This window comes from Carya illinoinensis, chromosome 7 (assembly GCF_018687715.1).
Source record: "Carya illinoinensis cultivar Pawnee chromosome 7, C.illinoinensisPawnee_v1, whole genome shotgun sequence".
NCBI lineage: Eukaryota > Viridiplantae > Streptophyta > Magnoliopsida > Fagales > Juglandaceae > Carya > Carya illinoinensis.
Window position 1 is genome coordinate 7,562,192 of NC_056758.1, and position 14,390 is coordinate 7,576,581.

A 14,390-nucleotide genomic window follows, 5' to 3' on the forward strand; every position below is an offset into this window, starting at 1 on the left:
ATCAAAGATAGATAAATGGACAACACCTATTCACGAATTGCAAGGTATTAATCCTCTCCTTGGGATTCACGAATTGCACCCAAAAGAGCCCAAGTGCAAAAGCACCAAAAGTGTTCATAAGAACACACCAAACCGTTCCACAAAGGAAAATATGCCAAATGATCAAAGATCCAAATGAAATGCCTAAGGGTCCTATTTATAGAGCTTACAACTTGGAAACTCCCAAAAGGCCCCTAGCACAATAAATTAAATAAATAATTTAAGAAATAAACTAAAAGCAATAAGATAGTGATGGATGGGCCATGGTGGCCCGTGGCATGCCATGGCCCATGGATGGGCCATGGTGGCTCATGATGTGCACGGCATGGTGTCGTGTATGACTCGATGGGTGGCACGGCTTGGGGCCGTGCATGGCTTGTTGTTGGGCGTGGCATGGTGTCACGCATGGGCTGTCGTGTGGCACGACTGCATGGCATTGCATGGGCCATGCGTTGGTCTTGTGGTGGGCATGGCATGGTGCTATGCATGGCCTGATGATGGTGGGCACGGCATGGTGCCAAGCCTTGGCCTGATGGTGGGCACAGGGTGATGCCGAGCTACTGCTGTGAGGCCCAGTCAGGTGGCTTGGGCGGTGGTCTTGCATGGCCCAGGCTGGTGGCCTAGGTGATGAGCATGCATGGCCCAAGCTGATGGTCTGGGCGCTAGGGCTGGAAGGCATGGGCTGGAGCCGTGTGCTGGATGGCATGCCTGGTGGGCATGCCACTAGCCTTGCCTACAAGGCACGGGCTGGAGCCGTGCGCTAGATGGTGTGCCTGTGAGGGCATGCTACTATCCTTGCTAAGTGGTGCTGGGGCGCGCATGCATGCGCGCAGGTGCTCACTCAAGGGAGTGCGTAGGCCTACATGCATGGTGTGCACGCTGCCAGTAGTCTCCATGGGTGCTTGCTGCGTGTCAAGGCATGAGCCAAGGCATGCAAGCAAGCTAGCCATGTGACTGTCCTGGGCGTGCCATGGCATACTAGCTGGGATGTCCTGGGCGTGCCATGGCATGCCTACGGCATGTCTGTGCGGCTGACATGAGTGTGCCATGGCAATGGGCTATGGCATGCTAGCGATGCTGTCAAGTGCGTGCCATGGTGGGGGCCATGGCCTATTTGTGGGTCCATCATGCATGTGGCATGGCAGGAGCCATGGCATGATGGTGGTGCTGTCAGGGGCGTGCCAAGGCTGGGGTCGTGGCATGCCTGTGGGCGTGCTGAGGAGTGGTTGGTGCTGGCCATGCTGGTGGCCCACAGGGCTGTCGAGGCATGTCAGTGACAGTGTCAATGCAAGGCCCGTAGGGCTGTCAGGGCATGCCAACAAGAATGTCAATGGACTATTGGGGCTGAGTCATGGCTTATTCAAATGGGAAGATGTGAATCATCTTCCAATTGACCCGTGCCATTCCTGCAATCTCCCTAGAGTCTGCACTAGACTCCTAGAGAAGTCCTCTAAAGCTAGGCTTGACCCCATATGAGGTCCAATTTCGGATGTCCATACATGTCTAGGACCATGTCATAGGGCAACTTTTGTTGGGGTCTCGACAGGTAGGCCTGCCTCGTAGTTACATCGAATTGCAATCGAGTCACGAGGACGTGAAGTTTCCTATATAAATTAACGAATGCTTATGTTAATTATGTTATTATTATGTTATTATATTAGAGTGATCGAACGTATGTATAATAATGGTAGCAACTATATATATAGATAGGTGAAGCTTACCAATAATAAAGATTTATAAAATATTTTCATTTGTAGGAGATAATAATGTGAGTGCAGCTAATTGGCATGCATTGCCCTGAATTATATATTTATCTTGTTTATTGGTGCGAGTTCACACAATTAATCTCTGAAAAAGAAAAAGAAGTGCAACCTGCAGCCTGCTAGCTAGCTGACGTTGGAATTCAATTACCAAATATCACCAATATTATTGGTGCACGTGCCCATGATGATTTTAAAAAATAAAAATATAAAATAAAATAAATAAATAAATTTAAAAAAAAAAAAAAGAGACGTCCCTTTCCTGTAGCGTGTTTCATTTTCTTTCCCTTGGTTTAGTTTTCCGCGCTCTTTGTATAACTAACTTTCCATTCTAACCCAACCAAACATGCTCAACTTACGCGGGTCACAGGTCCCGGTCGCTGAGAGAATGCGTGTTTCATGTGCCAGGTTTTTCGAGTCCTCTGGGTTGTGAGGAACTCCCCGTATGTCTAATCGGCCAGTCCTCCTGGGCCTTGGAAAAAATTCCTCCAACATACATGACTCGTCCAAGCCCAAAAGTAAAAGATCAAATTCTAGCTAGCCTACGGATTGCATGCATGCACATGATCATGAGTCTAATTTACGTTAGATCGATCTTAATTAACCGATCAGCGTACGTGTAAATGGTTTATTTATGTAGGCTGCAAATTTATAATTTTGGTAATTTGGAAATAAAAGAGCTAGCGGATGAGATGGATTAATTAATTGCGGTGATCAATATTATGTAAGAATTTCTTGTCAATTTCCTTTCTAACATCGATCACACGTACTACTTTTTGATTAATCCTTTAATTATTAGGAACCGATGATGGAGATTTTGATGATCACTTGGGTATTTCTGTCCTTCCAATATAGAATATCACAACAACTCATCATGAAAGCATATAAAGTACCACATGCAGGGCACGTTTTGCCATATCTGCTGATCACGATTCATTGCTATATATTAATTGAATTAATCATGAATGGTTATATATATTTATATATATATATATAATGATCAGCTTGTTGCATGCATCATTTCTTAACTTTAAATTCGGAATTCATACTCTAAATTATATATACATCGATCACACGTCTTCGGAAATAGACGTTTCCGGATACACGTCTTGATCGGCATTCAGCTAGCGAGCGCAAACGCAGCTCTAGTCTTATCCACATGACCTGATCCCCAACCACAAACACATATATCGACAATAAAGCATTGAAAGCAAACTGACATATATCTGTGAGTAATTAATTTGGAGATAAGGAGATTCAGGACCTTGACCTACCTTCATATGTATTAATGTGACCTTTGAATGGGAGGATAGCATTCAGCAACATAGATATCCACTACTAATTAATAGTGGTACTGTCAATCATGAAAAATAAACCAAGCACAGCCACAGGAACATTTGAAAGGACCCAGCTGCATGCATGCCTACGCAAGTTCATTACATGAGTGTAGGACCATGAGCTAACGGGCAGCTAGCTAATTTATTGCCAGTATTAATATTGCATGCAGAAGAAATACTTATATTACGAGCATAACAGGCAGTATTGATCATCATCATCAGCCTTCGTCTTGCGTATTATATCATGAATCGACGGCGACCTCCTAGATTTCCTTGCTCTTCAGCTCCTTACGTACCAATATTAATTCCCCACCGGCCAAATACAGGTACTTGGTATTAATAATTCATTAATACTGTATTTTAGTAATTCGTTCATGATCGATGCATAATTCTTTCCGGCCGGCCAGTACATGACGGTTGCCTTTCGATCGATTTTAGAGTTTCGGATCTTATATGTATAAGCTAGCTAGGGACTTACTTTCAACATTCGAAACACTAATATTACTGTCCATTCCATTGGAGTACTGGCGATCAATTGATATTTATGCTACCACTTTCTATTACATTCATATATATTATAAGATAGCTAGCGAATTTGATGAAAAGGAAATTAAAAGAAAGGAAGATCAGTACAAGATTTTCAGAACCTGTATGAACGGTGGGGATTAATTTATAACTTATTCATGATAATGCAGACATCACAATAATATACATGAACTTAATTAGTTCATGTCATTGATCAGTCTCCAATTTATTATATATATATATATATATGCCGCATATTTTCATCTCTTATGGCTAAAATCGATGCTTAAATGGTGTCTTGGCATGCTACAGTGAAATCCACCAGGAATATGTTGTGGCTTCTGGCAATGCTTTTCTGCAATTGGCCTTTCATTAGAACTGGTACTAGTAGCACTGTTTCTACAAGACCAGATGTTGTTAACATTGGAGCTCTTTTGTCCTACAATTCTTCCATCGGCAAAGTGGCAAAAGTTGCATTAGAAACTGCAGTTGAAGATGTGAATTCCAATCCAGCGGTTCTTAATGGAACTAAGCTGAATCTTAAGATGCAGGATACAAAACTATCTAGCGGGTTTCTGGGAATCGTTGAGGGTGCATCCTGATCTTCAGCGTGCATCTCGCGCGCGCGTTTGTTGTTAATAATTTTTCATTACTTCTTTTAGACAAGCTGTCAGAGCATCTGATTCAGAATTTTTCTTTTCTTTTCTTCTACAGCTTCGCGGTTTATGGAGAATGAAACAGTCGCTATAATTGGCCCCCAGCACTCAGTTATGGCTCATGTAATTTCGCATATTGCGAATGAGCTCCAAGTCCCTCTATTATCCTTTGCCGCAACAGACCCCACTCTGAATTCACTTCAGTTCCCTTACTTTGTTCGAACAACTCAGAGTGATGGCTTCCAGATGGCAGCCGTGGCAGATATTGTTGGCTACTACGAATGGCGAGATGTAATAGCAATCTATATTGATGATGATCATGGCAGAAATGGGGTTTCTGCATTAGGGGACAAGCTAGCCGAGAAGCGTTGTAAAATCTCTTACAAAGCACCTATGAGCCCCAAATTAAGTAGTGTAGAAATCACCAGAACACTTGTGAAGGTTAATTCAATGGATTCTCGGGTTTTTATCCTCCACATTTCTGCTACCTGGGGTCTAGAAGTACTTATAAATGCGGCCCGGGAAATGAATATGATGCGAAGAGAATATGTGTGGATAGCCACCGATTGGCTCTCCACAGTACTTGACACGGAATCTTCCCTGACTTCAGCGGCAATGGACAGTATTCAAGGGGTTCTTACGTTACGCATGCATATTCCGGATTCAGAACCCAAGAAAAAACTTTTTTCTAGGTGGAACAATATTTTGACTGCATCAAATTATACAGAAAACAGTCGTTTTGGACTAAATACTTATGGTATGTACGCCTATGACACTGTTTGGCTTCTTGCTCATTCACTTGATGAATTTCTAAATCAGGGGGGGAACATATCCTTTTCAAACGATACAAGTTTGACCGAGTTTCAGGGAGGAAGATTGCAGTTTGATGCTATGAGTATCTTTGATGGAGGGAACAAGTTGCGTGATATCATTTCAAGGGTTAATACAACAGGTGTAGCTGGAAAACTAGAGTTCACTTCGGAGGGGGACCTTGTTCACCCTGCATACGAAGTCATCAATGTCATTGGCACAGGAATTAGGACAATTGGTTATTGGTCCAATTCTTCAGGCTTATCAGTTAATTTTTCTGATCCAGACAAACACAATGCCAACTCAAAACAGCAACTATATGGCGTAATCTGGCCTGGCCAAACCACTCAAAAGCCTCGTGGGTGGGCTTTCTCAAACAACAACGGAAGGCAACTTCGCGTTGGAGTGCCAAACCGTATTAATTATCCTGAGTTTGTCTCGCAGATAGAGAATTCTGATAATTCGTATGGTGGCTTTTGCATTGATGTATTTAATGCTGCAAAGGAAGAATTACCATATGCAGTCCAATATAAGTTCGTTCCATATGGGGATGGACATAAGAATCCAGTAACCTCGGATCTTTTGCACATGATCACAACTGGTGTAAGTAGAAATTAATTAATATATGACAAGAAGTTTCTTTAGCTTAATTTGTTATATACATATAGATATAGATATAGATCATGTGTATGAAGCTCTAGCTGTGTTGCTATTTCACTGGTTTAATTTCCTGATGATCTTTTTAATGAACTCCACATATATATATATATATATATTTAGGCCTTGGATGCTGTGGTTGGCGACATTACAATTACCACAAACCGGACAAAGATGGTGGATTTTACGCAGCCATTTATCGAGTCTGGGCTAGTAGTAGTGGCCCCAGTTTGGAAGTTGAACTCTAGCGCTTGGGCTTTTCTGAGACCATTTACTCCAATGATGTGGTGTGCCACAGGTGTATATTTCCTTCTTGTGGGAGCAGTTCTATGGATCTTGGAGCGCAGGACGAATGATGAGTTTAGGGGACCTCCCAGAAGACAATTTGTCACCATCATATGGTGAGTCCATATATATATATAAATATATATATTCCTCCACTTGTATATCATGCATGATCTTGACGATGGATAGATATTGTGAAGCTGTATATATAAAATGAAAGGTCAAGAAATTAAAATTCCTTCATTAATTGGTGATGCTAGTTTGGATACAAAATAGAGTACTCATATGTATAGTCTTCATGAATCTTGATCTTGATCTAATATATATATATGATCCCCCGGCCAAATTCTAATCTGGTGCATGGTGTACTTAATTTGCAGGTTTAGCTTTTCAACATTGTTTTTCTCTCACAGTAAGTAGCGATTATTTATTATAATGCTCTAGCTAGCAGCCAGCTGATCATCTAGCTAGCTATATATTATACATAATTAATATATTATATATACATGTACGTTCGTAGAAGAGAGGATCGCGAGCACTCTGGGTCGGTTCGTGCTGATAATATGGCTGTTTGTAGTCCTAATACTGAACTCGAGTTACACAGCAAGCATGACATCAATCCTGACAGTGGAACGGCTATCATCCCCAGTGAAAGGGATCGAAAGTTTAGTAACAAGCAGTGAACCAATCGGCTTCCAGAGAGGTTCATTTTCTGAAAATTATTTAACAGACGAGCTCAACATACACAAGTCCAGACTAGTTCCTCTGAATTCGATAGCAGAATATGAGAAAGCATTGAGGGACGGTCCCAGTAAGGGTGGAGTTGCTGCAGTGGTTGACGAGCGTGCATATATGGAGCTCTTCCTTTCCACCAGATGCGAATTTGGTATAGTTGGTCAAGAGTTCACCAAAATGGGCTGGGGTTTTGTAAGTATAGAATTTTCCATACATATATATATATATATATAATAATAATCTAGCTAGCTAGTTATTTATAAACCTATATATATATAATATATAGCTTTGTGCTGCGCGCATGAACTACTCTGCATCATTACTTGGTTGAGCTACTAACAAGCGCGGCATACTGCAGAAAACATTGATCATGAAGTGCAGGAATTAATGCGCATGCATTTTCAATTAATTAACCTGCACACAAGTGGAAGGATTTATTAATATTACTAGTAGTGGTATATATCCAATTACTTTGAGTCGCTAACTCGATCATGCAGTAGTGAATATTGCAAACCAGGAGAACCACACAAAACGGGATCGGATCTCCATGTCAGCATTAATTAATCGTTCATGACCATCATGCATGAGTGCTTATAGAATTTGCATCATGTTCAGCACAATACATGAATATCGATCCACATATTAATTATTAATTTTTTCTCTCAAATATAATTTCTTTTATATATATATATATATAAGGCCATGTATGCATGCACTCTTATAATTAAGAATATAATATGCCATGCATTCTTATATATAAAGCGATCATGTGGTTAATTAGGCATTTCCACGAGACTCGCCACTAGCAATTGACATGTCAACAGCGATCCTAACACTGTCAGAGAACGGGGTTCTACAGAGGCTTCACGACAAATGGCTCACAAGAAGTGCATGCAGCTCTGAAGGTACAAAGCAAGGCGTCGATCGCCTACAACTCCAAAGCTTCTGGGGACTCTTCATACTCTGTGGCTCCGTTTGTCTTCTTGCTCTCCTTTTTTATCTCATCAAGATGATACGTGAGTACACGAGGCATTCCAGGCAGATCAGCCCCCAATCTGGGCGTCTCCGATCCTTCCTTTCATTTGTTAAAGAAAAGGAAGATCATCATCATGAGGAAGCAGAAGGGAAAAGTCCAAAAGCTCAAGGCCAACTAGGGATCAGAGGGTCCACAGTAATGGAAGAGTGCATGGAGAGATCATGATGGCTCCTTAGTAAACGGTTCCCATGCATGTTAGTTTTTAAATTTTATGCTGGATATATATATATGTAGCTTAATTACTTCCTTTTACTACTTCTGGATCAAACTAGCTCTAGCTATTAATTAATAACTTTTTAACTTTCCCTAGCTATCTGCGTGACGTGATAATGACGTTGGGTCTCTACAAAGTCATGTATAATAATGGATATTATATGTACGTTATACGTACAAGCTGGACGTGATCATCAATATATATATATATATATATATGCATACAAGTATATATACTGCTCATGTTATTATTATTATTATTATTATTATTATTATTATTATTATTATATATATATCTCATGTGGTGGAGAATGGAGATTATCTTATTCGATCTAATGGACATACGCAAAAGTGTTTTTTCTATTTGTTCCTCAAAATTTTAAAATTTTCTTTTAGTTTGGAAGTGGCTATTATATATATATATATATTGTCCAAAAAGAACGTCCTGGTCATATATAAAAGCATAAAGTTACAACGTTTTTATTGGCAGGGATGACTACAGAGACCACTCATATAGTATGTATATATATATAATAATGCAATATGGGTGGTCCTCCGGCCAACAGAAACAAAGACAAAATTAAGCATGCAAGGGGGTCCTACATATTTTGTTCCTTCATTCCTCGTACACTATGTAGGTAATATATATGGGACCAATAGTTCATTTATTTATGGACTCCGGGGTTGTCACGTTCTAACGGTACTTCCTTTTTTTCTCATTATTATTATAATTATTTTAACTAAATATAATCAATTAATAGATTAACTAATGAGAATGAAATAGATCAAACGTTATTGTTTGTCATCTGAAAACAAGAAGGGATCTGTTAAGGTAAGCATCATTGCCTTAGCTAAGGTAAGCACCTTTTTCTCTGTTTCATCCACATGAAAATTATGCGCCTCTTGTGATTGCGACCGATATAATAGAAAGAGAAATGACCACTGCCAACCACTTGAGCACTGGACATCACCCCCACCACCACCATCATTCCCAGATTCCACCAAATTCTCTTTTTAATTTCTGTCTCTCTTGTTAAAAGTCCATGTATCCACCGCATCACATGCGTGTACATGAGCATACCGACGACAATCCGGATATGATATCCGGCCGCCTCGCTGATCGAACGGCATGAGCATGACAGTTGCAAGTTGCATACCAACTGGTTACACTTAATTTATATTCACTGTATATATCAGTTTAAGACCACGACCTCCTTAATTTCTCCTTCGTTGTTTGTTCTTTCTCTGCAGTTCCTCATGTTCTTTTCCACAAAAATTTAAAATATATATATATATCCAGGGTTATAAGCATAGTTGTAACGCGTTATAATTGACTGCTAAATATGCTACTTTGTAAGTTAAAACCTTTATCCTTCACCCATAGTATTAAACTTCTCGAGATTTCCCTTATCACTTCTCGAGATTCCCTTATCTCCTTATTTTCTGTAAAATCAGCACTTTTTGTAACCCCACATGTATATCCTGCCTATTGTTTTTAATTGTTTGGAATCGGAGTTTCTTTTTTCGTCGATTTTCCCCTCCTACTAAACTTTTGTCCCTGCTTCCTTCTGCTGCTCTTAACGGTTGTTACTTTTTTCTTTCCTTGGCTCTGGAGGTTGCTACTTGTTTTGTCATGTTTTATGCCTGGTTGGATTTTTATTGTTACTTATCCGGGGTCTTGTTAGGTCTTGATAATTGAGCAGAAAACACACATGTTTCTGTGATCATGTCAGTCCGTGATTCCATGCTTCTTATTTTTAGTATCATTTTTATATCTAGACAATTTTTTTTTTTTTTTTCAATTTATCGGCTTTCTTTTCATCGCAAAAGTTTAAAAATTTGAGCTTAAATCCGCAAATTCTATATCACCACTCCTTAATTCATCTTCTGCGATGATTCATTCATATGTTGCTTAGACATACTTTCAGGTGTTCCTTAAATCTAACATCTTTTTGGAGTGTATGTGTTTGGAAATATGGTTGCCATGCAGTTTTATCGTTCCTTGATTTTTTTTTTTTTTTTTTAATTTTTTGCAGATAAAGGTGATAATTTGGGTAGGGATTTGTGATTAAAAAGGGTGCTCTGTACCATGGCTATGTTGTGGCTTCTCGTACTGATAGTTTTCTACCATGGGACCTCCTCAAATGGGGTTGTTACTAATGTTTCTAACAGACCGGATGTTGTAAATGTTGGGGCTATTCTCTCTCACCTCTCTATTATTGGCAAGGTTGCGAAAGTAGCCATAGAAGCTGCAGTTGAAGATGTGAACTCTGACCCAGATGTTCTTGCTGGAACCAAGATAAATCTTACGATGCAGGACTCCAACTACAGCGGATTTCTGGGCATTGTTGAGGGTATGTTTATTCCTTATATCCATTGTTTGTTTTTTCATTAATCATCCTCTCTTTGTTGTTTCCATTTGTCAACTTCTCATGTAGTACGTTACTAAGAATCGGAAATGGGTTATGATTTTCTATGTTTTTAATGTCACAACAGCCTTACAATTCATGGAGAAAGACACTGTGGCCATAATTGGCCCTCAACTCTCTGTAACAGCTCACGTAATATCTCATATTGCTAATGAGCTTCAAGTCCCTCTATTATCATATTCAGCGACAGACCCCACCCTGTCTCCACTTCAGTTCCCTTTCTTTGTTAGAACTGCCCAGAGTGACCTTTTTCAGATGGCTGCGATAGCAGAAATTGTGGACTACTATGGATGGAAAGAGGTTATTGCAGTCTACGTTGACGATGACCATGGCAGAAATGGAATTGCTGCATTGGGGGATAAGCTTGCCGAGAGACGTTGTAAGATCTCATTCAAGGCACCTATGCCTGCTGAAGTGAACCGGGATCAAATAACTGATGTACTGGTTAAAGTTGCTTTAAGTGAGTCTAGGATTATTGTTCTTCACACTTATGCCGGTTCTGGTCCAGATGTTATCAAGGTTGCAGAGTCTCTTGGGATGATGGGAGTTGGGTATGTGTGGATAGCTACTAACTGGCTCTCTACTAACCTGGATACAGATCCTCAGCTCACCTCAGATGCAACGGAAAACTTTGAAGGAATTATTACTTTGCGTATGTACACACCAGATTCAGAACTCAAAAGAAAATTCGTTTCTAGGTGGAGTAACTTGTCTAGTGGAAAGAGTATCAATGGCGCTTTTGGACTAAGTACCTATGGACTATATGCCTATGACACTGTTTGGCTTCTCGCTCATGCAATTGATGCATTTTTCAATCAGGGGGGAATCATCTCATTCTCAAATGATTCAAGGTTAACTGAGCTAAAAGGAGGAAGCATGAATCTTGATGCTTTGAGCATCTTTAATGGAGGGAACCTATTGCTTAAGAACATCTTACAGGTCAATATGACCGGTGTAACAGGATCCATTAATTTTACATCAGATAGGAACTTCATTCATCCTGCATTTGAAGTAATCAATGTCATTGGCGTAGGATATAGGAGGATTGGGTATTGGTCTAACTATTCTGGGCTATCTGTCCTGCCTCCGGAAATACTTTACACGAAACCACCCAATCGTTCCAGTGCAAACCAACGACTAAACAGCGTGATTTGGCCTGGACAAACAACAGATCGGCCTCGTGGGTGGGCTTTCCCAAACAATGGAAGGCAATTGAGAATTGGAGTGCCTAAAAGAGTTAGTTATCTTGAAATTGTCTCACAAGTAGAAGGCACTGACACATTCAAGGGGTACTGCATTGATGTATTTACTGCCGCAGTGAACTTGTTGCCATATGCAGTCCCATATAAATTAGTCCCATTTGGTGATGGTCGTAATAACCCAAGTGACACTGAACTTGTGCGTTTGATCACAACGGGTGTAAGTATTAACAAAACAATCTTGCTAACAACTCCCAAGAATTTCTTTTAATTTTCTGATTCTCTGGTTTTCTTCAACCATGTAGGTGTATGATGCAGCAATAGGTGACATCGCAATCATCACTAACCGGACCAGAATGGTGGATTTTACACAACCATACATTGAATCTGGGCTAGTAGTAGTGGCCCCTGTTAGGAAATCAAACTCTAGTGCATGGGCATTTTTAAGGCCATTTACTCCAGGATTGTGGTGCGTTACAGCTATATTTTTCCTCATTGTTGGAGTAGTAGTTTGGATTTTGGAGCATAGAATCAATGATGATTTCCGGGGTCCCCCTAAAAAACAAGTCGTCACTGTTCTATGGTGAGGTCTTGAACATATCAAATTTATGAAAACTGAAAACCGCCTAATGCTTTCTGTTTTGCTTAGTGTAAACCCACCAAGATAAGTTTCTTCCTACTAGATTTACTACATGATTAGTGTAAACATATTATCATCAATTTGCTTTGAAGTTCTTTTTTCTGTTCCTTCTTTGTGGACATAAAATCATGATGACGAAAATGACTAGCAATCTTTTCGATCTGATTTAGGGAAGAGAACTCCTTACTCTTCTTTGCTGCAGAGATCTAGAGATCAAAGTACTAATGTGAAAATTGCAATTTATTAGGAATTTTCGATGGGGTTTTCGTTTATGATGACACAAGTGCAAACCACTAAGAGTTATTGAAAACTGCATCGAGATCGTTTTGTTAGGAATTTTTTTCTTTCTAGCATAATGTGTCTCTGATGAATTAATCATGTTTGTATTGCATCATCTTGGTGTAATTCACCAATCACTCACGTTTGTGCTTTGTTTGATCTGTAGGTTTAGCCTTTCAACTTTGTTTTTTGCCCATAGTAAGTGAATCGGCTCTAGTTTGATTCTAATTTCTCATAGCCATAGATGATAGTGGCAGCACGAGTATAGCTTAGGTTACCTTTTTCTGTTACTTTGCAGAGCAAAATACGATCAGCACCCTTGGCCGCCTGGTGCTAATTATATGGCTATTTGTGGTTCTTATAATCAACTCGAGCTATACTGCAAGTTTGACCTCAATCCTTACAGTGCAGCAACTTTCTTCTCCCGTCAAAGGGATTGAAACTCTAATTAGCAGCAATGATCCGATTGGCCACCAGCAAGGTTCATTTGCACGAGACTACTTAGTGGAGGAACTTGGCATCCGCGAGTCCAGACTCATTCCTCTTAACTCTCCTGAAGAGTATGCTAGAGCCTTAAAAGACGGTCCCCATGGGGGAGGTGTTGCTGCAGTTGTAGATGAGCGTGCATACGTAGACCTCTTCCTCTCAACTCGATGTGAATTCAGCATCATTGGTCAACAGTTCACTAAAGCCGGGTGGGGATTTGTAAGTATCTGATTTTATCAATGAAACCATACTCCCCTGCACTGCTCGGTTTTAGATTGATCTGTTTTCTCCTCTTCAACGTTCTTTGAACACATATAAATGTCTTCTAAGTGGTTTATTCACGTGTTTTCACCAAAGAGTAAACTGTAGGTGGCTCTAGACAGATAAGGAAGCGTTTAATTAATCGTACATTTCATTCCCTAGTGCTGTTGGCCAGTAACAACGTGCATGGTTTTGTTCTTCTATTCTCATCAGGCATTCCCACGGGACTCACCTTTAGCAGTTGACATGTCAACTGCGATTTTAAGATTGTCTGAGAGCGGAGACCTCCAGAGAATGCATGACAAATGGCTTACGAGGAGTGCATGCACACAACAAGGCACAAAGCTTGAAGTGGATCGTCTTCAGCTCAAGAGCTTTTGGGGTCTTTTTGTGACATGTGGGTTTGCTTGCTTGCTCGCTCTCTGTATATACTTAATTCTGATGTTGCGCCAGTTCAGCAGGCACTCAGAGGAACTCGAGCCTTCTGGTAGAAGCTCGGGATCTGGACGTGTTCAGACATTTCTTACATTTATAGACGAAAAGGAAGAGGATGTCAAAAGTAGCTCTAAGAGAAGGCACATGGAGAAGGCCTCAATTAGGAGTACAGGTGAAGATGAATCAAGCCACAGTTACAGTTCCAAGAGGAGACATATGGAAGCAAATTCCATTAAGAGTCTTGATATTAGTAACGAAGTCTAAATACATCATCTACAGCTTGGACCTACTTTAACCTCATAAACTTTCTTATACGTACACATAATACATTTATACTTCCGCTCCAGAGAGGAGCATATCACATAGTCCACATTCATGATAGAATCTCCTTGTTCTTGGACCCAGCCCAGATTGTTGTAAACTCATTAGCCGTCTATTCCTCCATAAATCACCAATTTTGGATTCAGAATGAATTAACTTTGATTAATACAGAACATGAAACATTTATTTCCCTCTTGGCTAGCCTTCTAGTTTCTTAAAAAATCCGGGACAAATAAATTTGAAAGAATTATAATAACACTGTCATCACTCGCCGGTGGTGGCTTACT

The 14,390-nt window shown here is 40.2% G+C and overlaps 2 protein-coding genes across 9 annotated transcripts; both read left to right on the forward strand.

Moving 5' to 3' along the window:
• The first annotated feature begins 3,201 nt into the window (after positions 1–3,201).
• Positions 3,202–8,149, forward strand: LOC122317549 (glutamate receptor 3.6-like). 2 transcript variants are annotated; one of them, XM_043134682.1, is made up of 7 exons: positions 3,205–3,462; positions 3,974–4,252; positions 4,376–5,730; positions 5,908–6,185; positions 6,450–6,481; positions 6,590–6,996; positions 7,586–8,149. In XM_043134682.1, exons 1-7 carry the CDS (start codon positions 3,381–3,383, stop codon positions 8,003–8,005), a joined length of 2,853 nt encoding a protein of 950 aa, XP_042990616.1. In that variant the 5' UTR covers positions 3,205–3,380; the 3' UTR covers positions 8,006–8,149. The 2 variants fall into 2 exon arrangements, with proteins under 2 accessions (XP_042990617.1, XP_042990616.1); XM_043134683.1 differs by lacking the exon at positions 3,974–4,252 and having other exon boundaries at positions 3,202–3,462.
• An 863-nt stretch (positions 8,150–9,012) lies between these two features.
• Positions 9,013–14,293, forward strand: LOC122315902 (glutamate receptor 3.6-like). 7 transcript variants are annotated; one of them, XM_043132213.1, is made up of 7 exons: positions 9,013–9,239; positions 10,090–10,407; positions 10,550–11,901; positions 11,987–12,264; positions 12,767–12,798; positions 12,899–13,305; positions 13,561–14,293. In XM_043132213.1, the coding sequence occupies exons 2-7, from the start codon at positions 10,143–10,145 to the stop codon at positions 14,044–14,046; spliced, it is 2,820 nt and encodes a 939-aa protein (XP_042988147.1). In that variant the 5' UTR covers positions 9,013–9,239; positions 10,090–10,142; the 3' UTR covers positions 14,047–14,293. The 7 variants fall into 7 exon arrangements, with proteins under 7 accessions (XP_042988147.1, XP_042988149.1, XP_042988146.1 ...); XM_043132215.1 differs by having other exon boundaries at positions 9,013–9,216; XM_043132212.1 differs by lacking the exon at positions 9,013–9,239 and adding an exon at positions 9,257–9,406.
• The last annotated feature ends 97 nt before the right edge of the window (positions 14,294–14,390 follow it).